Raw genomic sequence first — 21670 nt, forward strand, 5'->3', positions numbered from 1 at the left:
GGGGGGGGGGGGGGTGGGGGTGGGGTTGAGTTTCTTCTACAATGCAAAAACGTTTTTCAGCGTACGGGGTAGCTGGAGCAGAGTGAAGCTCCCCCCCCAGAGGTGAGTGAGATTGTCTGCTAGGCATAGCCACTAGATAGTAGAATCTGTTCAGTGAGATAGCAGCTTGAACAGAACAGCTATAAACAGTGTCAGTTTTAATTAAATGTTTGTTTAAACCATATGTTATACCACAGATATTTGCCACATCCAAGTTTTCATATTTACGAAGCAGATCTTAAATACAAGGACAACCTCAGAACACTGAATTACTGGGAGGGGGGCAATGTTTTTTGGTCATCTTGTGTTTGTTAATTCAGGATACCTCTTTCTTCCTTAATGCTTCATCCCTGAGATGTTTAATTTGCATGCTTTTTCCTTTTGCAAATTTGAGGGCTGCTAACTTCCCAGTTCTCTTACACAAACACAGAAATCCTCTTCCTCCTACTTCACAGTTTCATCAAGAGCAGCTTCAAAGAAAACCAAACCTTTGAAAGATTCACAACAATCATACCCATCAGCAATAGAGCTGCTGATGTTGTAAAAAACCTCACATCAGGAGCTTTACAAGGGCCTCCTCTACCAGGAGGATTGCTGGAGTTCAGCCCCTGACTATACAGCTCTCCGTAGAGCTCACTTCATTTTGGCTTACTCAAACATTCATTACAAATTAACAAAGCCTCTTATTTTTATGGGTCATATTGATTGTTCTAATGCATGCTGATCCTATCTTCTACAAACAAAGCCAGGATTTAATTGCACTGGAGCATTAAGCAGAGAGCCTTTAAAACTCTTTTCTATTTAACCTGTCTGAATTGCAAGTGGCTGTACCAGAAAGAACTGAAGTGTGTGCCATTCTGCAACATAACCTGTAGCTGTACATTTCCAAAATCATTTCAAAACATATAACTGATAAGGAAGAATTATGAGTTTGCCTTTCTAACCTTCCCACAGATGAACACAATTTCAGGTTCCTAAAACATTACCACACAGCCTACATTGCTGACATGGCTGGATTATTCCCAGCACAGTTAGGAGGGGCTACATATTAAAAGCAAATCCCCACATCTGAATCCTCAGTGCAAAATCCCTAAAGTTTCAGTGTAAGACAGGCAAGACTGTATTTTTGCTTCTATTCATTCTTCTAGATGTACATCAAAATTTTGTGCCCATTACAGTTTTATAAATGCTGCATAGATCATGAAAACAAAGCAGTAATATCAATGAAAACAAATTTTTCCATATTAAGAAAACAGTCATATTTCCAATCCATTGGAAAATCTAGCAAAGTAGGAATATATTAGCCATGCCCAACAATTCAGAGGTACACAACAGTATTCCAGTTACACAAAGTAAAAACCAAAACACAAGCCACACAAACACAGATCACCCCCCCACACGCTCCTATACTCTCCTACTGATAGGATGGATTTCTCTACTTCAGCCAGTATTTTGTTTCCCAAACCTCGCACTGAACAAGGCCCTTCCAAAGGTGAACCCTTGGCTGCAATGCTTTTCTAGTGAACACAAGACAAGAGCCGCTTCCAGCCCTGTGACAGATGTGACACACACCAGCCCCGCAGTCTCTTCAAAGCAGCGACTATCTCCTGGGAGCACCACAGAAGGACATGCCACAAACTCCCAAGTGGTACTTGCACAAAGGGTCTGTTTCCAAACTCCTCCAGGGATCACCTTTAAAGAGTGACCTAAAACTGTTCACTCCTCTTTGTCAACATGCACATGGGTGGTAACTCCACAGCTTTGGGAACAGAAGTGGCATAATATGGGCACCTTCAACACTAAGCACCAAGCAGGAAATAATATATAGGGGACACTGGCAATGAGGGGAGAGCAGAGGGCCAGCAAAATACCTTTATTTCCTTTAAATATTTGGTTTTTTCCTGGTTTTGCTTTTCTTCCCTATCTAAAGCATGAATTGTTCATGATAGGAACTGTTTTGAGAATCCTATTATGCTAAAAGAGATGCTTAGATTTATTATGAAAGGTTATTTTTCACTTCGCAATCTCATAAGTTTCTCTTAGTATTTCTGCTTAGAAACATATACCCTTAGTCCAGGATTTCTCCTAGATACACAAATCCAGCCCCCTCTGAGTATCAAAAGGACAGACAGAGAAGAGGTTTAAAATCTACGCTTTGTTCCACTCCCCAAAAGGACCTTCATAAAAATGAAATCTACACCTAGATCAGCAAACAAGATTTATTTCAAATGCTTATTTCTTTTTGTTCTCTCTAGCCTAAAAGCAGAGAGTTCAAAGACCTGGCACTAACCCTGGCAAATGTTGCAAATCATAGAACTCAATTAAGATTTGCATTTCCCCAAATAAAGGTTAAAAGCTCCCCTTCTTGACAAAGTGGGACTTGGTTACAACAGTCCTTAGATCTCAGCATGAAGTCATCTTAAAAATAACCTGCTTGCAGGGTTAAGTAGGTTCCTTAGAGCAGCAAACAAGTTCTCACCTGCACAGAAGACAAAAAAGTGGCCTGCAAGACTTAACAGACTTCTTTAAGAAATTATTGCCCTAACGTATCTTATTCCCCCACTGCAGTTACAGACAACCGCCCTCACACGCAGCAGCTGCCTACAGAGGAATCAATCCTTCATCTCTGCCGAGGTGGGTATGTGCATGTTTCCCAGGGAGGGCTTGGCTGCACCCCCAACCTCAAGGTAGAGTGGACAAGGGCAGTGCTCCCCGGGGCAAACCGGCTGTACGAACAATGACTGACACCACTGAGGAACATGCCGCACCAGGTCAGCAGCACCTTAAACCACCACAGCTCTGAAACAACCCCAAACTTAAATTAAAACAGCTTGCAAGTCCAATTGGCATAAATACATATATATATATATATATGGATGGATGCAGGCATGCATCTGTGACCTACAAAGTCAGGTACCTACCTGGCCCCTCAAAGCAGCTCACTCAGGGTGCATATAGGACACACCTAGCACCAAGGTATCGAGTGCTTACTGTAAAATGCAATTGAGTTTTAACAGGTGATGCATCTGTTCAGTGATCATAAAGGAGAGGAAGGAAGTACTGTGTTAAATGAGAAGACAAAATGATATTTACAAATGAGTTGTTCCTGGGTTCAAAAGTTTTGAGATCCCTTTTCTGGAATGAGTCACTGGTCAAGGGGAGATTACGCTAACATCTCTGAAGAGCTCTAGAAAGAGTAACAGAGACCTTGTCTCACCCTGCCCCTTCTGAATCCCCCAACACCCTTCCCTGTATCTGATGGTATTAACATTAAAAACACACGCTAAAAACACGCTCACATGTTAAGAGAGCAGCAGCAACAATATGCCTGGGGATACTTAACTACAAAGGTCTACAGAGATGATCAAGACTGGTATTCTCCACCAGCACAGACAATATTAGGTAGAAGTCTCAAGAGTTGGCAGTACTGAACATTTTTCACACAGAAAATAATCTGAATTATATCACTGCACATGCTGCAAAGAAATCATAAGAGCGTTACAAGAAGTTGTTAGGCAGGATGTGTCCCACTTCCTTCTTTTCATCAAAAACTAAACAGAAATCACAACTAGTTATTTCAAATGTAATCAAACCCTGCTAGGCATCACGAATTGCTAATGCTTTCCCTCTGCCCATCTCTCCTCACTGTTAACTCAGAAGAATAAAACAACAACAGCAAAAAATCCCACACCCTCTGCATACCCAGGCCTACAGACCCACAACCAACAGACCTGATGATGTCTTTCCCATCTGGAACTTAAGAAAAGCTAAACAAAAACCCCACAAACAAATGTAAAAAGCCAAAATAAAAACCACAACAACAACTGAAAAAAAAAGAAGGGAGGTGGGGGGGGAGGTGAGAGAAAAGGGAAAGAAGAAAACACACACAGACAGAGAACAAAGCCCCAAAAGCCTGGCAAGCATGGAAGATGATCTGAGCAACTCAATGAAGAGAGCACTCACAGAAATGGTATACCAACATATATAGCAGATCCAAATATACAAGTGAATTTTAACCATTCAAAGCTCACATGATTTCACAGCACAATTAACATCTATCATTCCCCTTTTAGAGGGAGGAACCACTAACAAATGCATATACAGTACATGCACCTTCAAGCAGATGCATTACTGTGCACATGGAGTTAGAAACTGAGTTAATTATTGGTGTGATTAGACATTTTATACCAGTCTTTCCGTTCCTAAACCTTTTCATATCCTAAAATTGCAATTAAAGGTAAAGGGACCATGTCTGGAAAAAGAATTGTACAACTTCTTGGGTTTTAAACAGCCACATTTCTTCTGTGGCAGTTAAAAATCTGCCAGAATTTCCCTTATAAACATGTTTCCAGCAATTTCAGCTCTCCCACACAGTCTTTGGTCCTAAAGTAAGTCTCATGCAGAAAAGTTTTGGGTTTTTTTAAACACACGCAAAAAATAATTCAGCCACACATTTCTCTTGCATGATGAATTGTTTTCCACATTAAGATGACAGCGCTAGCACTATACAGTCCAGCCACAGCCAGCAATTAAGAGATTCAAAAGAAAAAGCATTAGTCTCACAGAAGACGAGCCGTTGGCACATTAAGAAATACAAGAAGTAGATTAGGAGAAACATAACCTTTGAGAGGTTGCCAATACTTGCACAAAGACTAAAATTGCCAGGTAGGATGGTCAATAAGGCAGGACTAAAAATAAAGGAAGAGAGGTACTAAACACACACAAGTCTTCCACAGTGGATTTGTCCATCCATCAAAACCAACTAGTGTAGAAAGATGAAGCAATTGACCGTATCAGTGTGTTTAAGAACTCGACTTGCTACATTTGACCGCCAAGGATGAGTCTGACTGCAGAACACAGAGTCGGCTGCTGTGTAGCACATGGGCAGCATCTATCCTCTACACACCAACAGCAACCTCAACACAGGCACCACAGGCTGCAAGATATTCAAGCTGGATAAAACAAAATTTAAAAAATAAAGGAATAAGGATGTACTGTATATCAATGAAGTGGTTAAGAAATACAGAACAGCTGGAACATAACAGACTTTTGGCAATTATCACTTTGGAGAGCAACAGGGATCCTACAAATCCTGCCCTGTTTACACCTGAACACAGACTGCGGTCCAAAGATTATCCCTCATAAAATGCTGATAAAAAGTGTGAACTCCTGGGAAAACAATATATTTTATTTAAAAATCCCAAAACTATGAATGTTAGCAATGGCATGGATATGATAGCTGAAGGATTCCTTTGCTCAACAGGGATGCTGTCTCAGGGTCAGTTCGCGCTGCTGGACAGGAAACAGTACAAACTAATCCTGACCATTTCTGACCACATCCCAGAGACAGATCAAGCAGTCTGGAATTTGGGAAGGGCAAAGCTCAAGAAACAACTGGAATTTGTTAATGGGGCTGATTAGGTGGACAGATTTTGGAGGGCATTTGCACTCTAACTGAAATCTGTTTCCACTCATTGGGTTTGTTTTCCAAGCTAGAGAACAAATTTGGTGAGGACTCCAGACTACCTGGATGAATAAAAACCCGACTTGTAATGCTAAAAACAAACAGGAAAACTTTTTTCCACAGGTAGAAAAAAGCTTAAGAAAGAAAAGCATGTTTCAGAGGTTACAGGGTACAAACAGAAGAGTAAAACCAACTGGGAGCCTGCTTGAGCTGAACCATGCAAAGGAAATATTGGGGCATCACTGTTACTATGCACTGCAGCTTCAAAAGAGGAAGAGAAAGGCAGCTAACTACACACTGAGGTTTAAGAGAATGTTTAGGAAAAAACAAGCAAGAACAAACACGAAAGTAAATTTTTTGCTTTCTGTTTCCATAAAGATAATAAAATGATACATTGAAAATGAGGATAGGATAATGGTTATTACCACATACAGCGTGGACACAAAATTAGACCATTTACAATAAAAGAAATAAGGGGATCTGGATAATCTCCACCACAGAGCACTGAAATAACTGCCACACATAACAATGACAGATATGCCAACATTCATTAAAAGAAGGGAGGTGTAGGGGTCTGGGCTGCATTAGATGGAAGCCAATGTAGAAAGCATGCAGATAGGAATACAAAGCCGATGGGAAAAGAATGTAGATTGAAACATACAAGGCCGAAGGAAAAGTCAGTGAAAAAGAATGCAGATGGGAAAGTACAAGGGCTGAAGACAAAGTTAGCAACAGATAGCAAAAGAATGAACACCTGTGGTCAGCAAAGGAGGAGTAGCTGTGGTCAGCAGAAGTGTACCAGTTTGTGCAGAACAAAGATACTGATAAAAGAAGTTTGGGCAAGTTTTGGGCTTTGTTTACGCAAGCATAATTAATCCATGTAAATGCTTGTAGACGTGACTGAACAATGCATGAAGCCTATTAGAGAACAGATAACTACGTGTGTGCAGATCTTAGAATACTATAAAATGTAAACAGAATCTGAGAATAGAGGAGGATCTGATCATCATATTGGTGTTGTGTCGTTCCTGGTCCTGCATGAGAAGATAAAGACCCCGGCAGGGTTGGAAAACAACCCTGGCAGGGAGGGTGAAAGGAAGTAGTTTAGGGGAGAGAAGGAAAAATAATCTCGGCACTACAAGCACGAAAGTATGACCTTGATAATACAAGATCTGAACAAAAGTCATCAAGGAAATGTAATTGAACAGTGAAATGATGACAAGACAAATATTATTTTACCTGGGTAATTTACTCTTCAAAAAAGAATAAAACAGTGCACTTAATCCAGAGTTAAAACAAGAACTGATGTGATATCTCATGGAATAACGTTTACAGTACAGATCTGTAAAATTTTAAAGATAAGCAAAGCACTGGCTTAAAAGCAGAAAATTAAAAGATAAGATATCCAGACAAAGAGAAGATTTTGTGAGATCAGGGCTAATAAATAAGTTGCACAGTGACCACATAAAAAGGCAGGTATCCACTAACACCTTCTGGGAAACCAAAGTCTGGAGACTTTGCTGTTCCTGAAAGCATCTCACATAAGTCAGACAGTCTTTTGGGCTAGCTGGAGCAACACAAATGAAATTTATGAATGAAATTAAATTTAAGCGTATAAATTTAATAAATAATTATAAATTTAAAATAATTTAATTAAATTAAATGAAATTAAATTTAAGCGTATAAAGTGAAAGACAATTATGAATAACAACTTCCACTATGATCTGGGACCCATTAACAGGATCTGTCAGAGCATCAAAAGATCACAGGATCCTACTAGCCCTCTTAACTGTTTGATACTGATGCTTTGCAGTGGTTCTACATGAAATTAAAAAAAAAAAAAAAAAAAAAAAAAAAAAAAAAAAAAAAAAAAAAAAAAAAAAAGCATTTTTAGTAGAAAACCAGGATTGATCAATTTATATAAAATTTATATTTGTAATTTTATACATACAGTTGTGGTTACCTAGTCCAAAGCAAAATAAAACCACACGCCTTCCCCTAAAACCAATTTAATTTAAACAGGTTGTCCTGGTTCAGCCAGGATAGAGTAAAGTTTTCCCCAGCAGAGAGAGAGGGGGAAGTGATCTCCAGCCGGGTTATTCATACCATGCTGACGTCAGGTCCGGGGGGCAGAACCTTCCTTGCTCTTTGGCGGGTTCGGGAGGGAATTTTGCTTTCCGTAAACCAGCTAGCGGTATTTCTCTGTATATCGTTTGTCTTGTTCACTATTATTGCTGTTTATTGTTGTGACCATTGATACTGTTGTTATTCAGATTGTTCTATCACTCTGTTGTATTAAATTTCTTGTTATTTTAGCCGGGGTCTGTGTCTAACTTCCAGCCCGACCGGCGTGGGTGGGGGAGGGGCAACAGCGACGTGCTCTCTAATCCCAGCAAGAATTAAACCTTGCACACAGGTGCAGAGAAGACTACTCAGATAGAGGACAGAGCAAATCTATTGTGTAAGGGGACCTAAAGCACTTAGGATGCTCTTGCCAAGCAATTCAGTACTGAAAGCAACACAGATCTGTAGGGTATGTCTTGTGTTAAGCAGAGTAAACCTCATAGGAAAAGGAAGGCTTGATTAGAGGAGGAAAAACAGGCTGGTCCCAGCGCGGAGGGTTTGACTGCCTGTCAAACTGGTTGGGGCGGATAAGGAGCGAAAACTGTTTCAATACAATCTCAAACAAGTGAGCAACAGAAGTGACCCAAGCACTCCTGCTTTGAGGCTTCACGTGTTCAATCTGACCAGTTTCCTAAGGTGCGTTAATACACAACAAAATATGTTATAGTAATTTAAATTCGGTACTGATAGCTTCTACTTACTGTCAGAGACACAGAAAAAAATTTCCAACCCACTGTCTAGCTCAGGAGTGGAAGGGCTCTCACTGCCCGAAAGCAAGAGGGACAAGAATCTATCCAGCTGGAAAGATGACAGACAAGCTGTACTTCAACATGAAAACAAACTCCAGCAGGGTCTGCACAGCACCTTATTCATATTTTTACTACTGTTTGAGTGAATCTGTCCTGGGCCAGACTTCTGTAGTTTAGGTATGGTCTGTTCCCCCACTCAGCTAGACATATACATTTAGTACATTCCCTACTATAACAGGGATGTAGAAAAAATGTCTCTGATCTTTTTTCTGTCTCTCTAGGGCACGATACAGTTTGTTCACTCTGAAATTTCAGTCTTTTATTTAAGCTTTAAATTTGTTAAAACACTTGGGGTGAGGAAGCAACAGGCCCACCTAGATTTAAACTTTTCTTTATTACATGACTGTTTGGGCAAATTGTCCCCTTCAGCCCTCCATTCCCAAGTCAGCTGTACTTTAATAGTCCATTACCAGAAGAGAAACAAATCTCAATATTTACTTTTCCTGGAACTATCAGATAAACTCTGGGTCTATTTCTGTTCTATTCACATTCTCCCACAATTTCCATTACAAGGTAGGCACTAAGCACTTTGACAAGAAGTTCCCCACTGCTAAAAAATCTCAGTGCTGAAAGGAAAAGGAAATATTTATTTAGGTTTTGATTTCAAAGAGAAATAAATTTTCAAAATTGAATTGGAACTCCCCCCAACTTACCCCACCACAAAGCAGGCTCACAGTCTAGCAGCTCACAGACACAAACTCTCCATGCTGCAAAGTGAATTTGAATCCCATTTTACTGGCAACACCTTTGGTTTTTGTTTAACTGTCATGGACAACCAATGAAATCTACACTTTCTGATTCATTTGGTTAGAAATGCTTCACAGTAACTTTTGTTCTCTTCCCAAGTTTGCACAGCATCCAGCAAACAGGACTACCTGCATGGATGCGGTATGCACAATACCATAGCATCTAAAATTAATTTTTGATCATTAAGTTGTAAATCATTAAACTGTAAATCATTAAATTGTATGATACTTCAATAGAAATCATATGCATGACCCCAAACTATTATTTTTCAGCAAGTTTACATATTACTTGGCATGTACTATACCTCTAGTCTTATCCTCTACTTGAAAGCATGGCAGTCTTCTGGCAAACTAGACAATCTCCTTCCCAACCCCCTCCCCCCTTTCTGCTTTTCTTCTTTTTGAGACTAGTTCAGCTTGACATACGGTATAAGACTTTTGAGTAGTTAGCTCTGAAAAAAAGTTCCCTTCTCTTATTTGCCAACAACGCTGCACCCTATTTAAAAACAAACTTCAGCTCTCCATCTTTAGTTGTTTTGAAATGGGGGGGGTGTGTGGGGGGTGTGTGTGGATAGGAGTGGTGGTTGGTTTGGTTTTTAATAAATTAAGTAATAGTGAACTGTGGAAAATGGTCTGTAGTTGTCCAAAAGCAGCAGGCTACTGTCAAGTCCAAAGCAGTAAGATGAACTATGAAAAGAGGAAAGTGCACTTGATTTGCATAACTGATTCTGATTTTATCCCTACTTGATGGTGACTTTAGTCAATAAAATAAAAAAGAAAAAAGATAATTGAAAGGAAGAACAAACGGCAAAAGTTATATTAAGCCCACTTCAGCATTTTTCATTTTCTCATCCTTTTCTATGTATAAATGATGAGGTCCAAACCTCACTGAAAAGCTCTGGCAAAACTAGTATATAAGAAAAGATTACATTTCAACTGTTCAAAACCTGAAAAAGTAAACAAGAATACAAGAAAAGCAGCTGGGTAAAACAAGCAGACTTTTTTTTTTTTAAAAAGTCAAAACTTTCTAACTGCAGAGGAATTGCTTTCTTTTTTGCTTGTAGTAGAAGCACGAGAAATGTTTCACAAAACCTTCTTTACAGAGCAGCGGCGGATATTTTGCTGGTTTTTTATTAAAGCATAAATAAAGACAGTATACAACCTATTCAAAACCATTCAGGGTATTTAATATTCCTTTCTCACCAGCTTTCCCTGTCTTATAAGTATGTAGTTAGTCCTGCTTACAAGAACTCTCCTTTCCTTGCCTCCTCCATAGGAACATGTGGTTATTTTTGACAGTATGTTAACTCATTCTGTCTGCTATAAATCGATTTTTGTAAATACACTACAGCAAGTTATGTTTGTTTGGGGATTATATTCAGGCAAAAGCAAACATGACAGACACACACACACACCAAAAGAAAAAAAAACCAAAAACAAACCTTCTCCAACAAAGCTGTTGGTTTCAAAAAGCAGAAGGAAGAAAAGGAAAGTTCACTTGATACTCGGAAAATTTTCATAGGAAACTGATAAATTGTATTTTTTAAATGTAAAGGTTTAAACATGGGGCATATTGCCACCAGAGGTTAAACATCAGTGCCATCAGCGCTGTCTGTCTGTGACAGCCCAGTGCACCAGCGCATCACCCCTACGGGAAGCACCCTGCAGATGTTGTACCTTCACACTGCTGGAAGAAGTGGTCAATGCCCAGTCCAGAGGAGGTTACAAACTGGCACTAGTATTTAACTGCTCACATTAAACTCATGCACAGCGTGCTTTTAAAACACATATGAAACACCTAGCTATCACCAACAGCTTTTCCACATGACATTGTGATTAGCAGCAATACTAGCTCCAGGAGCTACTGCCACTCCACTGCATTGCTAGCCCCAACATCTCCTGTGCACAAGTTCACACCAGCTGGTGGTACCACCTGTTTCTGCACTAGAGACCAGCTAGGGAGCTTGACATCAGGGGAAAGGAACAAAAAAAAAAAAAAAAAACCCCACAACTTTATTTCTAGCTCAAGCTAGCAACTTCGTGAAAATAAGACTGCTCATGGCATGGTAACAGTTACCAGTAAAAAGGAACTCATTTGGAAAACTCTGATACTGTTTAGAGAGAAAAAAAAAAATAATCTTTTAGGCAACAAGAATTTTATCATTCTGGGAATCTCAGGTGTCCCACAATTCCAGGGCTTTCTTGATGTGATCCACTCCTGAACTGCATTCATTGCCACACAGCAAAAGGGAGATTCTAGGGAAACTAGGGGAAGACCACCAAGGATGGTCGAAAGATCCATTAACATATAGGGTTGGGACTCAAGAACCCTCCATTGAATGTGGGCACTGTCTGCTGCTGCTCCTAGCTCCAGGAAAGTTAGAAGGACCTGGTGCTAGCACACTCAGTCCTCTAGAAAACATTGTCTCTGCTAGAGCCAAAGGTGGCTCAGACACAGATTAAGGAAAATGAGTTTCAAAAAGCACCGTCTCAACACACACACACACACACACACAAAAAAAAAAAAAAAGGTCAGATAAGGTCAGATGGAACTCTCATGTGCCACCTAGGAAAGTCAATTAACACCGGGAAGCCCACAGTTAGGGCAGTTAGGGGACTCGGGAGACTGTATCAACAAAAGAATCAACATCCTGTTATTGACCTTGCCGAGCATCTACCCTCTCAGTTTCACCTGATTAGCGTCACTGTTTTAACTAAATTATTCTCTACAAGGTTTTCTGGAGCCAAGCCCATAAACCAATGATCCATGAAAAACCATTAGGACTATTTCCTTTTCACAAATTATGTAAGCAACAGAGATTCTATCAGTCAGGGCTGGAAGAAACCCATCATACTTTTTCTTTCCTTTTATTCCTCTCCTCCCCTTTTTCTTTCCTTTTATTCCTCTTCCCCCTTCTAAAATACACAATAGCTCAGTAATAAATAGCAGTTTTCTTGCTTTTATATATTTGGAACATACCACCATTTGACTCTGCTAAACAGAGCAATTCCTCAAGCATAAGGCATCTATTCTCTTCCTTCCACTCGTGTGAGTTCTATCCAAACAACCTGAAGAGACAGGATGTTTAAATTCCAAAAAATCACTCTCTGAAAGGCATAATAAAGCTTTTGAAAGAGCGTCATCTGTTCCTGAAAAGCAACCCAAAGCTTTTGCTTGCTTTGCCTACCTTTCATGATGGCCCAGTGTGACATTTCAGTATAGCACCCATCCTAAACAGCTTTAATTTAGGGCTGCAGTGATAATCTATTAACGTTTCAACTTATTCTGGGAGTTCACCCATTCTCCCTTCCAGAAGTCAAGGGCAAAGCTCCCACTAATTCCAAAAGGATCAGGACCTCTCTCAGTTGTTAGCCTCAAGTCTATCTAACACTATTATTAGCAAACTGAAGTAGACTTGGCCATTGGTACTGCAACAACCTGGCACACCAAATAGCATCATGTGTCTGTGTGATGGTAACATTTCCCTCTTCCCTGTGTACTGCTCTGCCAGAGCGCCTGTGCTCCCTACGGCTGCTTCCTGAAAGGTTACAGAGGCAATCCTAATGGTCCTCTTTGAGTTGTACAGAAATGGTTTAACTCCAGTAATCAGCCACCTTACTAACTGTTACTGAAGCAAGCCAGAAAAAAAATTATATATATACACACATAGATATAACATACATATATTTATATGTATATATTATAGATGTACTATATAATAAATGTATACATATTTGTATCTATATTTTATATACGTATTTTATATGTATCTATAGATATATATTTTGTATGTGTCTATATATTAAAAATAATTTTTATATATATATATAGATATATATATAGAGATATATATATAGATATATAGATAGATAGATATATATATATATATATAGATATATATAGATAGATAGATAGAGATATATAGAGATATATATATATATATATAAAAATACAGGGTCTCAATTCAAGATATTCCCTTCCTATTCCTGCCACAAACTTGTGGGTTTTTGGAAGTTCAAAATTTTCTTCAAGTGGAAGACGTTTAGATGGGATGCAACAGTCAAGAGGGTAAAAGCATTTATAAAAGGGAAGCATACGATTGTAATTAAAGCAGAGAACCTACAATTAAGTAATAAATAATCTGTTTCCAGTTCTACTTTTTTCTTTTTTATTGTGCAAGTAAAGGATAAACAGCATTGTCCAGAAGCCCTTCAGTAGAGCTACTCATCTAGTACATGAATTCATAAAGACTGGACATTAGTCTGCTTGAGCCTTCAAAAGCCTGAGACCACAGATATATTTAAAGAGTAAAAAATAAAAAATTGAAACACAAAATAACACTTGATACCCCTTGACTCACAACCTACATGAATCAGCTTATCATGGTCAGGCCTTTCCTCTTCTTCCGCCATCTTCACCTTCCACCTGCCTCCTCTTCTTCCACCTTCACCTTATCATAAAAACATGATTTTAAAAGATGCTGTTCCTCCAAGCATCACGTCCAAACAACCCACAGCCAGATTTTTAAGTTTAGTAAAAAGTATTTTGCATCTTAAGAAGCCTAATACCAGTAGACAAAGGTCCCTTAATGGGTATCTGCCACAACAGACCTTTCTGTCAGGCACTTCAGGCCATGATAAACTACAGCCACTTCAGAACTGTCTACTAAGTCTTTAATAAAAGCCCAGTTTTTTACTGACACAGCCACATACAGAGAGCTTCTATATGCAGCCATAAACTGCGTGAAGATCTCTAAAGTACTTTTAAAGTCTTATAAACGCAGACTTATGTGCTATTAAACAAAAATTTCAATATTCCCAGTGGAGTATATATATGTATAGAAGTATTTCTTTAACAGTATATCTTTTGAATGCCTGAGCAAGAAGCCTCAATGTATCCTGCCACAGAGTATATTGCTCTCCATTTTACACACACTGCAAAATGACCCACTTCTTTTGACCACAATAAAAAGGTGACTACTTAAATTATTAGGTGATCAGCATGTCCCTATTAGCCCAAACAAACAACACCATGATTTTAATCTAAACACATGTAGTGATACTACTTTATGGAAATTTTCACTTTCTAGAAACAGTGGACATACGTTCACAAAACAGGCTCCTCCAATTTATACACACAAGCACACGCTCTCAAGCAGCCTGTACTCCTCACTAGAACAGGCTGACAGGATGCTCCTAAAAATGTTATCTTCACCATAAGTTTTGCACATCAAAATGTATGTGCTGAAGTAAATGCCTCTTTCACTGGAAAAATAGAAAACAGTTGTGCCTATTGATTCAGTACCCTTAGAAATCTGTTCACTAACAGCAAAACAGAATAAAATTAGCTCTTCATCTGGGATCAGGCATGAAAAAAAGCTTTATTTAAAGGCCAGGTATATTATTCCAGCTAAGCACAAGCCACAAGACACCAACTGACATTTACTCTTGGCAACCGCACACAAATCAAGAACACCTATTCTACCTTCAAAAAGGGATTTAGGATTGACCACGTTAATGGGATATTGTTCATTTCTAAGTATGCCAATTCACACGAACTTGTTTTCAATAGAAAAAGTCACAGATGAAAGTATTTCAATTTCCCTTGGAAGAAAAGGAGCTTTTTGTGAAAGCTGGCAGTGTCTCTTGCCTCTTCTCCAATTAAGAGAACAAAGTCGATGCAGAAGAGGTGGAACCATGTAGGAGGAACACCATGAGAGCACAGAACCATTTGTGCTGAAACATGTTAAGTGCAAGTAGCAAACACCCTTTTTTAACCAAAGCACAATGAAACAGGCAAAGCCACAAACAAGAAACAAAGGTGTCTTAAGAGTTGTACAGAGTGAAGACAAGACAAAACAGAACTAAAAGGTTCTCAATTCCCCTACTCCAGAGATAAAAAGGGGGAAGGTTGTATACAGAATGTACAGAAAACTGCTGCTGAAGAGGAAAAGCCAAATACCAGGATTGCTCCCCTGTCCAGAAGAGAAGAGTGGGTTAGGACGAGCAGGCAGTGCCTTGCCATTATACCTGACCCCACAGCACTGACTGAGGAGCTCCAGCACACACCCTACCTACTACAGATGGCTCTCTGAAATCTGCCCTGTTTTCCAAGGCAAAAATGCTTTTTGTTGCCCTTCTCTATTTCTTAGGAGCTATCCCACAACCAATTACAACGCTGAAACATTTTAAAGGCAGGTGTGTTAAATCTTCCTATCCTCTCCTATTTAAAAATCAGCACTTATCACTACTTAAGCAGAGTAAACTTTGGTAATCTTCATGCAAATGTATTTGGGTGTTTAATTCTCAAGGCAGGTAATAGAGATGGATGTTCTTTCCATGACTAGAGAATTTTCCTTGAGCTAACTGAAAACAGGCATATTTTCAGTAACGTCCACTACTGCCAATAGTGTTGCAAGGAGGCAATGCAAGACTGATTTATGGGCTGTGAATAGCACGTAAAGCTGTCTTCAAGTAAAAAGGATCATCTCTGCATAGAATAAATTTAAGCACTCAATTATCAATGCTCTTAATTTTACATATTTCCTAAGTAAAAAAACCCACAGCATACCCTAGCCCTTCTCAGAGGTACCTGTCACACACCAGGTAAACTGTATTGGTTATAGCTAAACACAGCCAAAAAACCAATGCTCAATTTAAAAAAATTCTTAAATCAGATTATTTCATGTTTTTCCAAGTCTTTTACCATCCTATTTTCACATCACCTTAGCGTTCACCACTATGTGGCCCAAGGAGAAGGTAACAGTCAGTCAATCTTCTAGATCAGTCTCCTGGAAGCTAAAAGAGGTTTTCCAGCTGTAACAGCTGTTGAGTATCTCCTCTTTCTCACTGCCTCTTCCAGCAAGCATTTTTTATTTCATTTTGAGTCCCGCAATTTCTGACTATTATACAGAGAGAAGAAACAAAAAAATTATTTTTTTTTCCAAGGAAATGCTCAATAAATATCACTTGAGCAATTATTCTGATTCCTGGTGGAAGCATCTTCCCCAAACCACTTGCAGCATGCACAGTTTTCTTTCATTTACCACTTGGGAAACACCACTCTTGAGCATCTGAATCTTGTTCCAAGTATCTTCTATCATGTAACAGATGTACTTCTAGGAAAGCTGAAGCTATTGTCTCTGAAGGTAGTCACTGTCTCCTAGACAGATGCAAGCTCTGACCACACAGAGCACAGCAGATCTCTATTTGCATTGCAGCAGGCAACTCAACACATATCAATGACTAGGAGTGCATTCAATAGGGAAATTGAGCTTTTTTTTTTTTTTCCTAATGGAAAACCACATTAAATATTTTAGTAACCATATAAAAATCGTACGGAAAAAAAAGTTTCTGACACTGGTGACAATTGAGTTAGTGGGACAGTGCTGCCCATGAAAAAAACCCTATGTTTCTAAGTTCATTTTCCTTGTCCATGCCTACTGGAAACTACAGGTTATCCCCTCCCAGCACAGAATATGCCTATATCCTTCACCAGCTTCTCCAAGGGACTTAGGAAGGGTGTAGTCTTGATTAGCCCTGGAAGAAATCAAGTCAGAAAGAAGGAACATAAAGAAAGAAACATGGCATTCCTGGCAAGTTAGAGAAAAAAATAATGTGCATTTTTATAAATTATTAATTTCACCTGCCCATTTTAACTCATCAACAGTGGAGTGTGCTGATGACTGTTACATTGTACTCAACGTGGTGCCATATTTAAAGGTAACTCAACACTGAAGATTGCAAACTGCTTTCAATGAGGGTCTTTGGCAGCTGTCCCATAATTTGGCAGTAAATAGTGGTAGTACAAAGATGAGGCATAGCTGAACACAGTGACAAAGTAAAGAGGCTCCAGACACTACTACTATCATTTCTTCGCAAGCCATTTGTAAAAAGACTGTTTTATATACCTCTGCGGCAAACAAGGGTTCAGCCCCGGCATTGCATCTGCCTTGGGAGGAGGATTAACGATGCACTGAACATTCTCCAAGACCAGGGCTCTTGATTTCAGCCCTCTACGTCCAGCAAACATTCAAAAAGGAGGCTACAGCACTTACAGGCTTGACAAAAATTAGCATTTGCATCTGAGGGACAAATTTCAGAAGTCTTAGTACAAAACTTTGGTAATTAAACGCAGTGTGTATGCACACACATAAATATGGGGAGCTCCAGGCAGAAATGGATGGAACTGCTTTTGAAATGCTGATCCTTCAGGACTCGATTTCAAAACTCTGGGTTTCCCCCAAATCAATTAGAACAGCTAATTTCTAATTACATGCTCACTTCCAGTTTGATAATGGTGAGAAATTAGGCTCATCAGAGACCCAGTCCTGCACTCACAAGAGCACCTACAGCACAGGAACAGAGGTCAACATACACAGGTATAGCACAGGCAAAGGAACCAACTCAGCAGCTCAGCACATTAATAGTGAAATAAACTTCAGAACTATAATTGCTATCCAAAAACTATTAATATTGAAGGGATTCTTACAAATCCATAATTACAGTAAAGCATTGAAAACTTTATTCGCAGTCCTAGAGGAAGAACTTTCAGCAGCATGGCTCATTAGAAAGGTATTCTTGCATTAGACACCAATACCAAAGACAAATGTTAATGTAATACCCCCAAGCCATGCTGAAAACTGTATTATGGCAGTGAAGATTTACGTATTTAATTTGATCCAGTATCCCTTCACAGTGGAAAGCAATCAAAACCCAGTGATGGCATTTCGCATTGGTTTTCAGATATCAAATATAGCTTATTATAAAATCATATTCTGCAAACCCCACACCATCTATACCATTCAATACTTATGAATATTGAGAGTTATCATTACCACAATTATTGGGAAGAGAATCCATTTATCCTTCTGCTGACCAGTTCACATAAAACTACTGCAAACCTCAACAGTACTTGCTGCTGCTTTACTTCTGAAACTCTGCATTTCTTTAGCACGGTTCCATTGCAAAGGAGAGAAAACTGCCTCAGATGTTCTGCTGGAAAAGGAATATAGCTATGAACAAAGGTTAAAACTGAAAACTTGAAACTGCTTAGCAGAGGTGTGGCTGCTGAAACCTGACATAGTTGCGTCACCAAGATTTTACTTTGGCAAACACGGCTTCCTGAATTCAAACAAATCTTAGACAGAACTATCTTTTGTTCCAGTAATAAGCAATTATTGCACAGACGTGCTTTCAAGGTCACTAGCAGGAAGAACAAACTACACCAGGATGTGTCACTCATAAGTAATGTTTTAAAAAAGTTAACACCAAGAAATATATATTTAAAGCTTTCCATGCTTAGCAGGATGCAAAGTGCTTACTTCCTTCCAACTGACCACAAATAAATGTGAACAAAAAGATCCACTAAAAAAGCAATCAATATTTTAGAGGTTCATATTCTTATTCATTACACCTTATTTTTGCCATTCTTTACAACCAGGATTATTTTTGTATTACTTTGGCAAAGGAAAACAAAATTAAATGCCTGATTTTAATAATTTTGGTAGAAGAAAATGTTGCCTTTAAAAAAAATTTAAGAATAGAAGAAAAATATTCACCAGGGACTTTGCTCTCCTTTATATTAGGAACTGTAATGCGAATATATATTTTGAAAAGAAGCATTTTCATATTTGTTAATGTCAGGCTATGTAAGCTGTATCAATATTCTCCTTAAAAATAGAATAGCACTCTAATTACAAGTACTGTTATATCTATATTAACAAATACATTTACATTTAACAAAGTCAAAAGTTGTAATCATTCCTAACAGATGCCATTTGTTATGATCTTCAGCAGGGCAATAAATACATTCAGATTACTATTGACAAAAGCAGGCATTAAAAAAAAAACCACAAAGAAAAGCCAGTTTTAAAAACGGACATGATAGGGAAGAAGATAAAATAATCCAAACACACCTTCTTTAAAAGAGATACAAAGCACCCTTCTTAAGGATGTAAAACAATTAAGAACAAAGAGGAAGATTATCCTATATTTGTCTGGCAGGGAGGTTTTACACCTTTCTTAAAATCAGCTGATGATGCCTGAAGTTAAATACATGATATGGGACTCGACAGACAACAGTATGTTCTCACTCAAGGTCACCAGGTGCGTAGAAACTATTACTATGGACTTTCCAACATAGCTGTTAAAAACAGCGGTTTCTTTTAGTTCACCTGTGTATTTATTCATCCTTCAGTTAGTAAACTGAATATTGCCAACTGAATACTGAGTGACAGTGAAAATGATGCAATTGGTTTGGATTGGGGGTTTTTTTTTGCCTTTGGCAAATGTATAAGTTGTCATGTCTAATACTTTGGTAGATTTAACTACATTTTAGGATGCACGACTATTCTTCAGCTTTACTGTGCTTCTGAAAAAAAATATTTCATTCCATTTGATAATTACTAATGGCAATTGACTAGGATTTACTCTGACCATCAAAAGAAAAGGTTAGTTCATAATCACAAACTACAGAGCTCCCTGTACCACAGGAAGGGGAATCTGCACTAGATTAGATGGTTCTCCAGCATGATTTGCCAAAATACCCATGTTCTACAAATTCAGCTTATGAATTCTACATTGTATTTCAAAACTACACAACAGATCTCAGAAACCTCAAGGAGTGACAAGAAGATCCAACATGCCCAACCTGACATCACATTTCTCTTTAGTAAGAGAAGTCAAGAGTTGTATTTGACAATTTCAAGACTGAGTCTATTGCACCAGCCCTTGCTCAGCCCTCAGGTTTTTATTTACATATCTGAGATGGAAATTCATATGCTACAGGGCACATCAAGTTCTCACAAGTCTTCTCCCTGGTGACAGCAGTGGCTGCAAAATAGCCAGAATTGAGCAGATGAAGGCAACATGGCTCCAACAGTCAGTACCACTTGGAAGCACTTGAACTGCTAAGACAGTTCATTTTCAATCAGAGCAATCCCTGTTTAATTCTATTTATATTCACAGAGTTAAGAGCCCATGACTTCTCCATTGATGCTACAGCCTCATACCAACTTCGTAAAAGTGGGAGAGAAGGTACTCATTTTTGTAAGACCAGTTATTCCTGATGGTTTTCCCAAGTAGAAGTTAAGCAATATACAAATCAAAGCATTTGATTTTTGGTGTGGGGGTTTTCAGGTTGTTTTGCGCTTTTTTTTTTTAAAAAAAAAAAAAAAAAAAAAGAGGAAGTAAATAAATGTTCCTCCCATCTCTGGAGGACTTGACATACACTGAGGTCACGAGCTGCCCATGTGGTAGGTCTCTAATTGAGAAAAAAGTTTGAGTCTGGTGAGATTACTAGTGAATCTAACCTACACCATGTTTTTAAAAAATGGACAGCATTTGCTTCTCCATTTACATTAATAGCAATCAGAAATGCTTTCTTCTGAAGGGGAAAAAAAACCCCACACCTCCAAAACGTGCTTATGCTCAAAAGCATGATTATTCTACACTTTCCTAAAAACAGATTATTTACTGTAACACCTCCTTCTTGCTACTCATAGGACTGTCTAAAACATCTCAAGTTTCAGAAGAGTTCTCAGCTTCAGTAGCCTCCGAAGTGTTTTTCAATGTAAACACTAATTCTATGAGAACAAGGATAAGGAAAAAAGAGTGGGTGGGAGTATTTCCTTTTCCTTGGATTTAGTTTTGCTGAGTGTTCATTGCTCACAGGAGATGTTCTACCTTTCCATTGTTTCATATGCTTCCCCCACTCCTTTTTTTTTTTTTTAAATCCCTTGAAAACAAGCACTAAGATAAAGCCATCTATTATCTTCTATATACTTACAGTTTGATTGCCCAATTCTGGGTTTAGAATCTACACCAAGGTCCTCTTATCTGTAAAGTCATGTTTGTCCTGCCCCTTTCCTTCATAAATTAAGACAGTAATTAAGCCTCTGTAAATCCTCTTAGTCCAACCTGCTGTCCTTGTCTCCTTGCTGTTCACTCATGCCACTTCATCAGGCTACTCTGTATTTTCTCATAAACCTCCCTTGTCTTAACCAAACTAAATAACTGACTGCTCTTATACAGTTTTTGTCATTTCACCATGTTGCTCATGTTGACAGTAAAACACATGTTTAGAACAAAGCAAGCCCATCATCCTTAAATTCTACCAGAATTCTTTGACATATCCAACTGGCCACAACAGTTTTCTGTGCTTCAATGCACCAGGTTCAGCATCTTTTTCACATCCTAAACTCTGACAGTAATTCATTCTCATTAACAAAACTAAAAAACCAAAACCCCCACAAAACTAGAGTACTTACCACAACAGTCCCATTTAAAATTTTCCTTTAACTACCTATTGGAGAAAGAACTATTCCATTTATTCTGTATTTTTGTAAGATGACACATTATGAAGTAGACCATCTGCTTCACAGAGTTACCACTCTTCTGATTTCCTTCCCATGCATTTGTCTGATGTATTTTATGGCTTTCTGTATTGGCTTCATTAGGGTTGAATTCCCTTTTTCTGAAGGGTCTCT

General features: G+C 38.6%; 1 protein-coding gene across 5 annotated transcripts in view; it reads right to left on the reverse strand.

The window, feature by feature from the left end:
- EML4 (echinoderm microtubule associated protein like 4) overlaps nt 1-21062 on the reverse strand; it is a 129132-nt gene extending 108070 nt beyond the window's left edge. For 4 of the 5 annotated variants that reach the window (XM_026844367.1, XM_026844366.1, XM_026844365.1 and 1 more), the window contains exon 1: nt 18020-18059. In XM_026844367.1, the coding sequence (XP_026700168.1) occupies nt 18020-18044 (25 nt within the window). In that variant the 5' untranslated portion in view covers nt 18045-18059. Of the gene's footprint in view, nt 1-18019; nt 18060-20970 lie in introns of those variants that run through there. The other variant, XM_026844368.1, reaches the window with a different exon arrangement.
- Between the last annotated feature and the right edge of the window lie 608 nt (nt 21063-21670).

This window comes from Athene cunicularia (genome assembly GCF_003259725.1).
Source record: "Athene cunicularia isolate RWA chromosome 3 unlocalized genomic scaffold, athCun1 chr3_part1, whole genome shotgun sequence".
Lineage (NCBI taxonomy): Eukaryota > Metazoa > Chordata > Aves > Strigiformes > Strigidae > Athene > Athene cunicularia.